Source organism: Rhipicephalus sanguineus, chromosome 8 (assembly GCF_013339695.2).
Source record: "Rhipicephalus sanguineus isolate Rsan-2018 chromosome 8, BIME_Rsan_1.4, whole genome shotgun sequence".
In the NCBI taxonomy this organism is placed as follows: Eukaryota; Metazoa; Arthropoda; class Arachnida; order Ixodida; family Ixodidae; genus Rhipicephalus; species Rhipicephalus sanguineus.
Genome location: NC_051183.1, coordinates 23,583,006 through 23,595,066, shown reverse-complemented (window position 1 = coordinate 23,595,066; position 12,061 = coordinate 23,583,006). Strand labels below are relative to the sequence as shown.

General features: G+C 48.8%; 2 protein-coding genes across 5 annotated transcripts in view; one reads left to right on the top strand and one right to left on the bottom strand.

The window, feature by feature from the left end:
* The window catches only part of LOC119401552 (uncharacterized), a 40,772-nt gene extending 31,412 nt beyond the window's left edge, over positions 1 to 9,360 (bottom strand). For 2 of the 4 annotated variants that reach the window (XM_037668449.2, XM_049418789.1), the window contains exons 1-2: positions 9,154 to 9,360; positions 3,411 to 3,732 (exon numbers count right to left, since the gene is read on the bottom strand). In XM_037668449.2, the coding sequence (XP_037524377.1) occupies positions 3,411 to 3,644 (234 nt within the window). In that variant the 5' untranslated portion in view covers positions 3,645 to 3,732; positions 9,154 to 9,360. The remainder of the gene's footprint in view (positions 1 to 3,410; positions 3,733 to 9,153) is intronic. The other 2 variants (XM_049418788.1, XM_037668445.2) reach the window with 2 other exon arrangements.
* The window catches only part of LOC119401555 (tryptophan--tRNA ligase, cytoplasmic), a 434,281-nt gene that overhangs the window by 394,231 nt on the left and 27,989 nt on the right, over positions 1 to 12,061 (top strand). The window lies entirely within an intron of this gene.

Genomic DNA, 12,061 nt, shown 5'->3' with positions numbered 1-12,061 from the left:
TAGCACACGGCATGAATAATAATAACAATAATTGCTGGAATTTTACGTGCCAAAACCACTATATGATTATGACGCACGCCGTAGTTATTTAATTTAGACCACCTGGGGTTCTTTAAGGCGCACACAAATCTGAGCACACGCGCGTGATTTCGTCGCAACGTGTTATCGAGGTGCGTGTTATCAGTCGCAACGCGTCATCTTTTGGAATCGAGGTGCTGACAGCGCCCAGAGGGAGCGTGCACCTTCGGTTAAACAAGAGCACTTTTCAACGTTGTCACCCGTGCAAAGCAGGTCTGCATGTCTATAAGGCCGCGCATGCTCCGAGGCACAACACGTCAGAGCCCGCAACTGCCGCAAGCTGTCGCCCCGCAGAGCGGGGCCGGCGGTTCGCGCGCTATACACCAGAGCACGCCTGTGTCGCACCCAGGCTGCTGGCGAGCCGAGCGGATACTCTCGCACCCAGACGCTAGGCTGACCGGGCTGCCGAGGCGCGCGCGGGCAGCACCAAGTAAACAGGGCAAGCTGCAGTTCTGAGGCTTTAAAGTACGAAAAAGTACCCGTTCACGCCGCTTCAGCGTGTAAGAGCTCGTCTGGGCACTACTGCGTTGTCTTTGGATGCCAAAACAAGCAGCGCAACAAGAGGATATTAGCGTTGTCTGCGACGATTACGACGCGCCACGGAAATAGTGCCGGTGTGGTGTTTTAAGCTTCGCCGCGAGTGGATAACTGTGATTCAAGCAAAAAAACTAGGAGCCGAGTGAAAATGCGCGAGTAAGTACACTAATTGCGTGTATTCTGCAGTGTGATGCCCACCTATTTCATTTTGCGAACCTGATTTGCGTGACACGCAGCTGGGTTGAATGCAGGCGCGAGCTTTGTGTGGGGGTGCACTTCATACCTTTGAGCGTTTCCTTTGACGAAAGTCTCGTGCAAGGTAGTGCTTTCAAGGCCAAGCAATCAGCATGCTTTGCCACTTTCAACGTAGTATTAAGCTTTAGTGATTTGATGGCATCCTACGCCTTCGAGATTTCGTCTTCAAAAGGTAATAAATGGCACGGTGCTCCTCAACAGCTGGTCAGAATTTCGTGCTTTCATTGCAGCGTTTGATGTCCCCAAATTTATTTGGACACGAGGCATCCAGCTGCACATAATACATATATTGGCACGTAAGTAAACAGTACTCGCGCCAGTGTCCTTTACGTCGCAGGCGTAGCTAACCGGCTTAACTAAGAGTAGCACAGTTTCGCTTGTAAAGCATCATCGTTACATGAATAAAATCGCTCAGGTAGCTTCCAAATGGGATCGCTGAACGATACTGCAGGTTATACTCTCTGATAGCACGCTTTTGTGAGCAAGACGCATTATTGTAAGAGCGCTCGTGAAACAAAAATTACGTTCCGCGAAACTACCCGTAAAGCGTACTCTAATTATTACGCGATGCATGCTGAAATGATCACATTCCACAAAACTTTGTGCACAACTTGTAATATGGCGCAACAAAACATCGTTTCACTCTTTCGCGAGCTGCACTGCAATTACGATTCACGCGTACCACAGCGAGAACGTTTTTTTACAAATGTAACAGCGTACGTATCTGACGAGGTGGCTTCCGCAGCTCACTCAGCAGGTACTGTATACATTGTGGACTTGCATGAGCAAGATGTTCTTGATGTTCCAATAAAATCAGCGAAAATGTCCAGGCTGGAAAAGACGCGAAACACGCTCTCCGACGGGCTGAGTTTCGGGAGTTACACGTTTGCTCTGTGTAGCGTCTGCTGGCGTGGCAGCCCGCGCATGTTTTTCGTCGCGTGTGCGATAGATGGCGCGACGCGCGATGCAAATATGGCGATGCGCATGGAATTCTGTGTGTTCTGGTCTATACACCTACCCCCCGTCAGGCGCGCACACGCAAAGCTTCGCTTGTCCTTGTTTTCCCGATAGGGCAAGGGCTGCTAAATCTTTAAGGTGAAAGCCTTAAATGCCTCATCAAGCGCGAAATTTGACCGTCCGTGTACCGAGGCGTCGGGGACGAGTGATGCAAAAAGAAAAAAAGAAAAACATGGCTGATCACTCTCTCATAGGAATCGGTAAAGTGAAAAGTGTCTTCGGAGAGGTAGTTGAGCATTTATTGTGCATTGATATATGGGAGCTTATGCAGTGTGTATTGGTATTTGGGAGCTATAGCACCGTTTGACATGGATGTACCAATGTTAGCACCTGTAGCTGAAGTTGTTAGCATATACCTGGACACAGCATATCGTGAGCCCTGCGCAAAGATGGCATCAACAAGCACATAAAAAAGCACAGTTTCGCCGCAAGGGCGAAGGAATGAATGCGATAGCAACAATTTAGAATACACTGCGAAGAACGGCAAGCAACTCGAAACTTGCAGCGCGCTGCTCAAGCACAAAAGACGCATGAAAACAACACACACAGGAAGAGCGCGAACTAACAACTGTGGCACAGCTCGACACTTAAAGCGCACTGCTCAAACACGAACCAGGACGCACGAGATGAACGCATAAGTATACACAAGACGAGCGCGGACTAACAACTGTCACAGTTACTTTGTGTATGAGCAGCGCGCTCCTTTGGGAAATGCTGCCGCTGCAGCGTGCGAAGTTTTCTTCGTGCGCTCTTTAACTTCAACGCTAACTTTGCGGTAAAAGCACAAGAGGTACAAACCTCCTATCACGAGATTAGCGCACGCGCACGGGCGATCCCGCCCTGTAGGGCAAGGTACTACAGTTGGTAGAGACAGGACGCGGTCGCGCATCGCTCCGGCCTTCAAAGCGCTCCCTTCGTGCCCTTCGCGCCATCTAGCTGGGATAACGAGAACACGCCGAAGTGCCTCCGAGCTCTGCACACCGCCAGCGATAAATGGTGTATATAAATAGCTCGCCGTTAGTAAGCTGAAGAGCGTACCCTCTGTGGCCTAGTCATTTAACGCTGCGGAACGAGGGGTCGTGGGTTCAATTCCCGGCGATAGAAGTTTTTCTTCTAGTTTTCTTCGTCATCTGTTGTTGTACATTTTGCGTCATATCCGTCACGGATATACGTCTGCGAAGTTTTGGTGGAGGATTGTATAAAATAATTTCGTGTTAAAAATCATCACAACGTGATGACGTCGTCATGACGTCACGTGACGTCCCATAATGCCGTCATCACATGACATCTTAGCTTGGTCAAAAATGGGTAGATCACGGAGGTAGTGCAAAACCAGGTGAGGTGCGTCCGATCGTGGGGGTAATGCAAAACTACGGTAGGAGGGCAAAGCTTTCGGAGGGTGTCGGAGCAGGATCAACACATCGACTGAGAAGAACGAGAAGAAGGCTTTCGCCTTCGAGTCATCTAAAGTGAATGCGCAAGGAACCCTGGGTTTTTCTGATATGGACTCGACAACACCTTACCTCGTTAATGCCGATGTTCTTGCGTTCGTAGGTGCAGAATATCTCGAACTTGCCGTACTTCGTGCTCCGCTCGTGTAGGCAGGTATCGCAAAACATGTGATCGTTGGGGTCTTGATACATGGACAGCGTAATCATGCCGCACTGACTGCAGAGACAGTGACGAGACAGTTCGTCCGCGAACTTGACCTCAGTGGGCCCACCGGGTAGGCCCCGGTACATCAGCAAGGAGCCCATTTGTGCTCTTCCTGGGCCTTGAGGCTTTCAACGCTTTCCGACTTGGCTTGTGGCTTGGTGTCTTCCCGCAGCGCTAGAATAAAGCAGCCTTTACAAGGAAAAAAATTGTGAGAGTCAGAACTTTCGCCTCAAAGCAAGAAGCAGTAGGGTACATAAAATTAGTTTGATTAGATTCCAAGGTTTTAACGCTTTGACACGCTTTGCACACAGTTGTGTACGCCATTTGCTTTCGATAGTTGTGTCGATTGGTCGCTAAAAAAGGGCGAGATGCAGGAAGGTTTGGATGAATTAAACCTCACGAGTAATAAATGTGTGTCCATTTGGCTTCACTTCGTCGTGTACGGTAGCATGCGCTCTCTTTGCTGAAGGCATTTACCACGCTCGACGAGTCGTGGGTCGTTCTTTCCACGACCCACGTCAAAGGTACATATTTCCTTGCTCTAAACTAGAGTAACTACAAACGAAATCGCACATGTCTAGCCTTATATTTCATTCTGTTCATGCAAAAAGAAAACCTGAATGACTTCAGGATAAATACACATTTAATTACAAGTAAGATTAATTGCTATTTTACACGTAATCAACGTATTATGACATTATTTCAAGGCGTTATATCATATTGCAAAAAAATAATGTGTAAATTTAACGTATTTACAAACAGTTACTCATAGGTCGCGTCTAAAGGGTGAAGTGCCGAAATCACGATATGGCTACGAGGCATATCGTGATAAGACTCGCCGCATTAGTTGTGGCTACCGGGGATTTTTTGCGTGCACCAAGAACAAAGTACACCACAATTTCTGAATTTCGTCGTCCATCGAAATGCGGCCGCCGTGGCCTGGAATCGAATTCATGCCCATGTGAACGTCCGTACGAAATGTACACCCGCCCGCAAATTAAGTCGGGACGTGCGAGCAACGACCGTAATGATATAAAACTGCATCGCCGTGCTGTGTGACGTTGAGCGTCCGGTGTCAAGACATAGCAGTGCGCGTGCGCGCCCTTTCACGCTAACAGCCATGTCTTTCTACTCGCTTGCAGCGGACTAGCTGATTACATGTAGCGTTTTGCGGTAGGGATCGCTTTCTTTGTTCAATCCGTCAGGCGCTCAGTTCGACGGGTTCACGGTGGCGATTAAGTGTACACCACTCTCTTTGCCCTTATCACATAGACAACGCGTAGCAGCCGGACCGCCGGAAGGCGAGAACTGGCATGCCGCGGCTGCGGTCCGCCCCCTCGTTTCAGCCAAGCCTGGAGGAACCTAGACAACAAAGACCCGCTCGTGTCATACCACGAGCTCACTTCTAATTATAGGTTAGCATGAAGAAATTTTCCCCCTCTTCACCCAGAGCTCAATAAAGCACAGGCCGTCATTTACAGACAGTCGCAGACTAGAACATACATCACACCAACGACACTAAGCAGGATCAATCCTGACCTTCCCACTAAATGCCCACACTGCGGCCAAGAATACAACTTCGAACACGTGGTCTGGCTGTGTCTTGCCAACGCGGGCACGAACTTTCCTGACCAGTCCTCCTCGGACTCAGCACTTAGAAGCACATAGTTCATCGCTCAGCTCAAGGCTGTCCAGAGGGCTCGGGCCGTCGCCGAAGGACTGCCTACCGGCCCCGACCTAGGTGAAGCCGCCGGATTGATTGGCGGGGCATCCGAACCCGTTTTAATTCGTTCTCCTCAGGACCTAAAAAAAGTTCATACTCACTCACTCAGTGCCCTCGTTTGTATTTCAGTACCACATGGTACGTTTCACCAAAAAAAAACATGAAAAGAAGTGAACTAGTGATTTATGTGGCACCGGTTCGTCATTGAGAGAAGATATGTTATCTCTTTAATCAGGGCAAGGCGAGCCGCAAGAAAGCGACCCCTACCGCCTAACGCTACATGTAATCTGCTAGTCCGCAGCAAGTGAGTAAAAGGACATGGCTAAGAGCGCATGCGCACTGCGATGTCTCGACACCAGACGCTCAACGTCAGACGGCGCGGCGATGCAGTTTTATCTGATTGGGGCCGCCGCTCCCGCGTCCCGACTTATTTTGCTGCGGAGCGCACGTCTGTGCACGTAACAATGACCGTTTTAAACTATTCTTAAATGCCTACTGCAAGTGAAGTTGCAAAGTACCCGCTGCGCCATGATTTACTTGTTTGTGAAGTAGCGAATTACCCACTGCACATCCATTAGGCAGTATGGACACTTACACTTTCGTTCTGGTTTGGCTGATGCTGATGAATATTCATGCTTGAGCGCTTTGCGTTGGGTTGGCCTATAAAGCATCCATTGAGCTGGCGTAAACGGGAAGGGGGGGGGGGAGGAGGAGTCAACACGCCCTTCCGAAATTAGCATGCGTATCCAAGACCTCTATCCAGAGCTAAAAATTTGCCGACGCGCTCTATAACGCCGCTTCCACTCACATAGCTTATTGCCTGAAGTAAGTCAGACTGTCTTTTGTGTTCTGCTTAAATACTTAATTAGGCACGATTAATTGATTAACTTTCGAAGCAACGAAGCTGGACAAAAGATCATGTGAGAAAGCTGTAGATCATTTTGCAAAACACGCGATTAGACAGTTTCTAACTATTCATCTATTACGTATTGGTGTTTTCCGCTTACTACAGATGTCCGCAAAGTACAAAAACATACCACGTGACATGCATGCTTGTTCGCCGCGATTGCAGCGTTCCCTAGCGTTCCGCGTACAAACGACATGGTTCCCTCGGAGCGGTTCATGATAGCGATAAGCAGACGCAGCGGTTAACTCTTGTGTGCACGGAAACAACAGGTGCGTCATCGCACAACCACCACCATCGTCGCAGCCCTGTCGCCTTTTAAGCGGCAGCACACCAGGCTAAATGCTATGAAACGCGGATGGTAAGGGACCAGTGCAATCACGGCGCTCATAGGCGCGTGAGCGGGCATGTCACCTCGCATTATTTTTTTTTAATTCGCGGGCATCTCTGGTGAGCGGGGAAAAAAAAAACACTAATAGTTAAAACACACATGAACTTAAGAACTGTCTAATCAGATGTTTTCTAAACAGAACTACAACTTTCTCACTGGAATGTGTCGCTTCGCTACGTTGCTTCAAAAGTTAACTGATCTTCACTAATTAAGGAATTAAGCAGAATACAAAAAAAATGTGTGACTCACTCCATGTAATTGTGAGAAACATGCACTTGGTCGCGTCGTCATAGAGTACGTCGGCATATTGTTAAGCTGTGGCTAGAATTAGCTGGGGCACCCTGCATATATCCGCATAACACACAAACACACGCACGAACTTATAAAAGACGGTTGAGCCCCTCAGCTAAAAATTTCTGGCTGCGCTTCTCGTTGCGCAATTCACGTGCTGTGACGTCTGGTGCGGTTCTACGCTTCCGCCACGCAGTATTACATCTGCTAACGCGACCCATCGAGCGACGTGACGCCTGTGTTGGTTCGATTCCGGCTCGTACCTCCAGTTTTAGAGCGCAGCTCTAAGGCGCCCGTTTTTGCGTTGAGCGGCGTCGCCGTTGCCGTCGGTGGCGTAACCGATAGACATGAAAAAGTAACCGATAGACTAACATGACAAAAAATACTCAGGATCGAATGGGACTTGAACCCGGGCGCTCTGCATGGCAGACGAGTATTCTACCAGAGCCGCGCTGGGGGTTGGAAATCATTAGCAAAAAGACCCTATAAAAGCGTTATGTCGGGCAAGGAATCGCGTTAACCTATGTAATATAGCATGGCAGATGAGCAAAAAAGAAAAAACCAGTCATCACAAAATGCTAACTGCGCAACGCGTGTGGGGTTTAATGCTTCCCACCCGCTGCAATGTGCTCAGCCATAATTCTTCACCGCCATCAGCCCCATGCAGCATCTACAAAGTGCACGTAATACCTTACAGATGTAGTAATAATAATATCTGGGGTTTGACGTCCCAAAACCAAGATATGATTATGAGAGATGCCGTAGTGGAGGGCTCCGGATATTTTGACCACCTGGGGTTCTTTAACATGCACCTAAATCTAAGTACACGGGCCTCAAACATTTTCGCCTCCATCGAAAATGCAGCCGCCGCGGCCGGGATTCGATCCCGCGAACTTCGGGTCAGCAGTCGAGTGCCATAACCGCTAGACCACCGTGGCGGGGCAGCATTAAGAATAATCAGACAACATAAGCCATGATTTGCCAGCAGCAATCGAGATTAGCTATCTATCAGCCAAACATTACGTAGTTCGACACAGCGCTGGCTCTAGGCAAGTTAATACGGTAGGCCAGGACGCCAACGGTCACCGCTCAGCACTCGTTCAAAAAGTAAGAGCGGGAAGATTGAGGGGTACGCCAAGATATGCTATAAGGAAGGAAGGAAGGAATACGAAAAGGAGAAGACAGGGAGGTTAACCAGACAGCAGTCCGGTTGGCTACCCTACACCGGGGGAAAAGGAAGGGAAGTGGAAAGATGGGAGAGACAGAGAGAGAGGAGGAGCGAAAAAAAAAAGAAATGATCAATAAATGCACTGACACCTATGTGGCGGTGGTACTGTATAAATACCAAGATATGCTATAAAAATGCAAATGTGCTTAGCACGTAGCCACCGATTCGCAGATAGCAAACAATGGCACGTTGGAATCCGAGTTCTTGCTGTGATGAAGCGTACAGTACTCAGATTGAAACGCGAGACTTTTGGGCATGGTAATGGTCGTACTTTGGTTTCCAGCGTATAGGCTACAGTTCGTGTCATATGGGTGCAATTTTGACTCGGGCAGATACACTAGAGCCAACATTGCCTTTAGCAGCCAGACTGGCAGCGACATGGCGCGGTTACTGCTCATAGAAGTTTACAAAAAAAAAAAAAAACGCGATGCCACATTTCACTCCACGAGCACTGCACATAAAAGGACATCTATGCCGTTCCTTCTTTCACCTGTCGCGCCCTTTGCGCCGTTTCACCAGAGCAAAACAAGCATAATTAATCGATAGTCAGCTACCTTAAGACGGTCACGTGACTACTTTACAAGAGCATTGTTCCACCGCTGAAGAGCACGTGTAGCACAATGTTTCGATATCGCCTATAGGCTCAACACGCTGTCTTGGCATTCGAGCCTCAACTTCGACGGTTACGTTAAGCTCCACCAGGTGCGAAATTTTCGTAGTTATTCCTAATACTCGATAAAGACTATATATCTTGTTGCATTACCGCGTGTTGTCGCTGGAGCGTTGACCGTTGTTCTAGCACTGCGCCCTCAAAATTTGAAATGTAACGTTAAAATCGCTTTCGCGAAGTCACAATACGAACGCACGTAGCCACACTTATTGAAGTGTTAGCAAAACACTGCCCGTTTCAAGAAACAAGCTGCTTGTTAGATACTCGCGTGCGAGATTCCAATCCACAAGTAACGGGATAGAATTGCTTCATAACAAATTCGACCTTCCCTTCTAAGTAACTGGGAGCTACGACGAAACTAAGTGTCGGGTTGGCGTTACAACGGTGCACGCAACTAACTTACCTCTGTGTTAAATTGCATGGAAGTAGCCTTACGAGGGTAGACGTATCCACAACAGTTCGAGGCACAGCCACACCTTTGTCGACGGAAAACATCCACGCGTCCGCTGCCTCGGCTAAGCGGCGATTCCTATCGGAAACGGCCGGCGACAAAACCAGACACGGAAACGAACAACCGCGCCTGACGTTTCCACGTGGCTTTCCCGATTGTCGCCATGACAACGCGCCATTCCGATAAGAATGTGCTGTATATGCGCAGTACGTTTGTCGGTCTTGTAGCGCGGCGGTTGTGAAAGCTTGACTGATCGCGTCTCAGACGCGTGTGCAGAAATATAATAATAGTTATATCGCATGGTCGAACATTAAAAGCATTTCATGGCCCTCTTATTTGAAATGCCGTACCGACTGGTCTGAAAGCAGCACACAAATTTTCTGGGGTCATGAAGCGTTGTATGTTAACGGATAGTGGTACAGCTTGACAAATAATGTATGTTTTTCGTTATCTCTAAATATGACATGTGAAATGTAGTATGTGTATTTATACCTGTTCCGTTTGTCACTGTTAATACCGTTTGCTGAGTTATGCGGCCATGTCTAACCATTGGTGCCGTCACTAGGGAGCCAGGCTATGGCACCAAAATGTTTTTTTTTTCGAAGCTTTTTACTGTGAGTTGAAAGTGACAACATAAAATAGCTATTTCAGGGGTTTTGCGTGTCAAACCCACGATATGATTACGAAGAACGCTGTAATGGAGGGCTCCGGAAATTTCGACCATCCGGCGTTATTCAAAGTGCACGGACATCGCACATTACACGGGCCTCTAGCAGGGGCGTAGGCAGAAATTTTTTTCGGGGGGGGGGGGGGGGCACCTCCTTGATCTGTAGTTGGGACGAGCAGGCAGATGTGGTCGAATGTCATTTTCTGCTCTGTATGCTATGGCAAAAAAAAATTTCGGGGGGGGGGGGGGGGCACGGGCCCGGTGTGCCCTAACGTGGCTACGCCCCTGGCCTCTAGCATTTCGCCTCCATCGAAATGCGACCGCCGCGGCCGGGATCAGACCCTAGACCTTCAGTTCAGTAGCAGAGCAGCGTAATCACTGTACTAAGGAGGTGAATGAATGTGCAAAAATGGTTTCTTAACTTGAAGTAACGGCTTGGTGAGATCCGCTTGCAGGAACCCTTAACGTAAACATGTCCGATACGCTCACAGCGTTTGCTTGGGCACGTTCGCAATAAACGTTCTCTGAATTTTGGTGGTGAGAATTTAATTTTTGCTGTGCACAGAGTTGCGAGGTGCGTTTTATCGTTGGTAAACGTGCTGAGGACGGCGTCCAAGGGGTGTTACGAGCGGCGACGTTGGCCGACGCGGACTCGGGGGGGTAGCGTGGAGCTGAGCGGCAGGAGTCGTACCGCAGGCCCAGGGACGTCCGGAACAGCAGGAAGCCGAGGCAGAGAGACCGACGTTGAGGAAAACTTAACAGAGGTTTATTTACAACATCATAGAGGACAGGATCGTCAGAACGACATCTAGTCCGATCGATCCGTGCCGAGCAGACGCTCTGCTGCTCCTTAAATACGCTTCAATACAAAGACAGGGAAACTCCTTATGCGGCAAACGTCCAATCACAAACGTGCATGCCTTTGGAGCTGCACAACTATAGCTCCTTATGCGGCAAATGTCCAATCACAAACGTGCATGCCTTTGGAGGGTCCGTCTCTTCGGCACATAGGTCACCGTCCCCAGGATGGCACTCCAGAGACCACTGCCCTCTCACTCTTCACGTCCGACCAGTTCGGAAGGGGGGGGGGGGAGACAATGCCACCTCGGGGAACTGGTAATCCTTTTACGAACAAAGGCACCAGCCTTAGCCAAAAGCACACTCGATGCAAATACGCGTCCCACGGAGGGGTCCCGCGTGTAGCAGCCAGCTCCCCACCGAAGCGCTCAGTTCAGGGAAAGACAGCAGGTGTAGGTGTCTAATCCGTTCTCCGAACTTGGGGGGGGGGGGGGGGGAGTCCAAGAAGCAGGAAAACTCGTTTGGAGACAGCTGGCCCAGGACCCTCGCATTTGCTTTGTAACAGCTTCCCCGGCGGCAGGCCGAGACCTCGACGTACAAAGGTCAATCACCTTTGTGGGGAGAGGTCGATGAAGACAATGCTGATGTGCTGAAGCCGTACACAACGCGATGCTGCTCTGCTACATTCCTCCGCCACCTCCGGTGATCTCGAACATCTGGTAGCGTCGTCCAAGTTCGGAGAAAAGCTTCTCGCTCTGCTGGCCAACATTCCTTCTCGAAAGACAGCACCTGTGTCAACCACGCGAGAACCACAACCGCCAAGCAGGCAAGCGCCCGTACTCTCTCCCTGAGACCCACCAGGCTTTTACTCCAAACAAAATGACCTGTTCTCAATTACAATAGCAGCAGCAATTCCAACAACCAAACCTGAAATAGGCTGCTCAAATCCACAAACACATGTCGTGATGAAGCACGACCACAACAACAAAAAAAAAAGCAATTGTAAACCTGTCACAAAAAAAATTAACCTAAATACCAAGCCAGAGTACCCGATGCCATCAAGTTCCCTGAATCGCACACAACCCTAGCCTTCGGCTAAAACCCTTTTACTCATTGCACTTGGCAAATGAGTACTACATTAAGAAAACAAAACGCTGCAAACTAAATACGAAATAAAACTGAAAATCAAACTCACGCGCTTAACACAAAACGAAATAAACTGAAAATCAAACTCACGCGTTTAACACAAAACAAGGAGAAACTAAAATTACACTGACGCGCATACTAACACGTAACGAAAAACAAATCAGTAGTACGTTAAACAGAGGCTTTTAACATTCCGCCTTCATCTCTGTAAACCACTACGAACAGCTCTCCTCTACTCGAGCGCTAAAA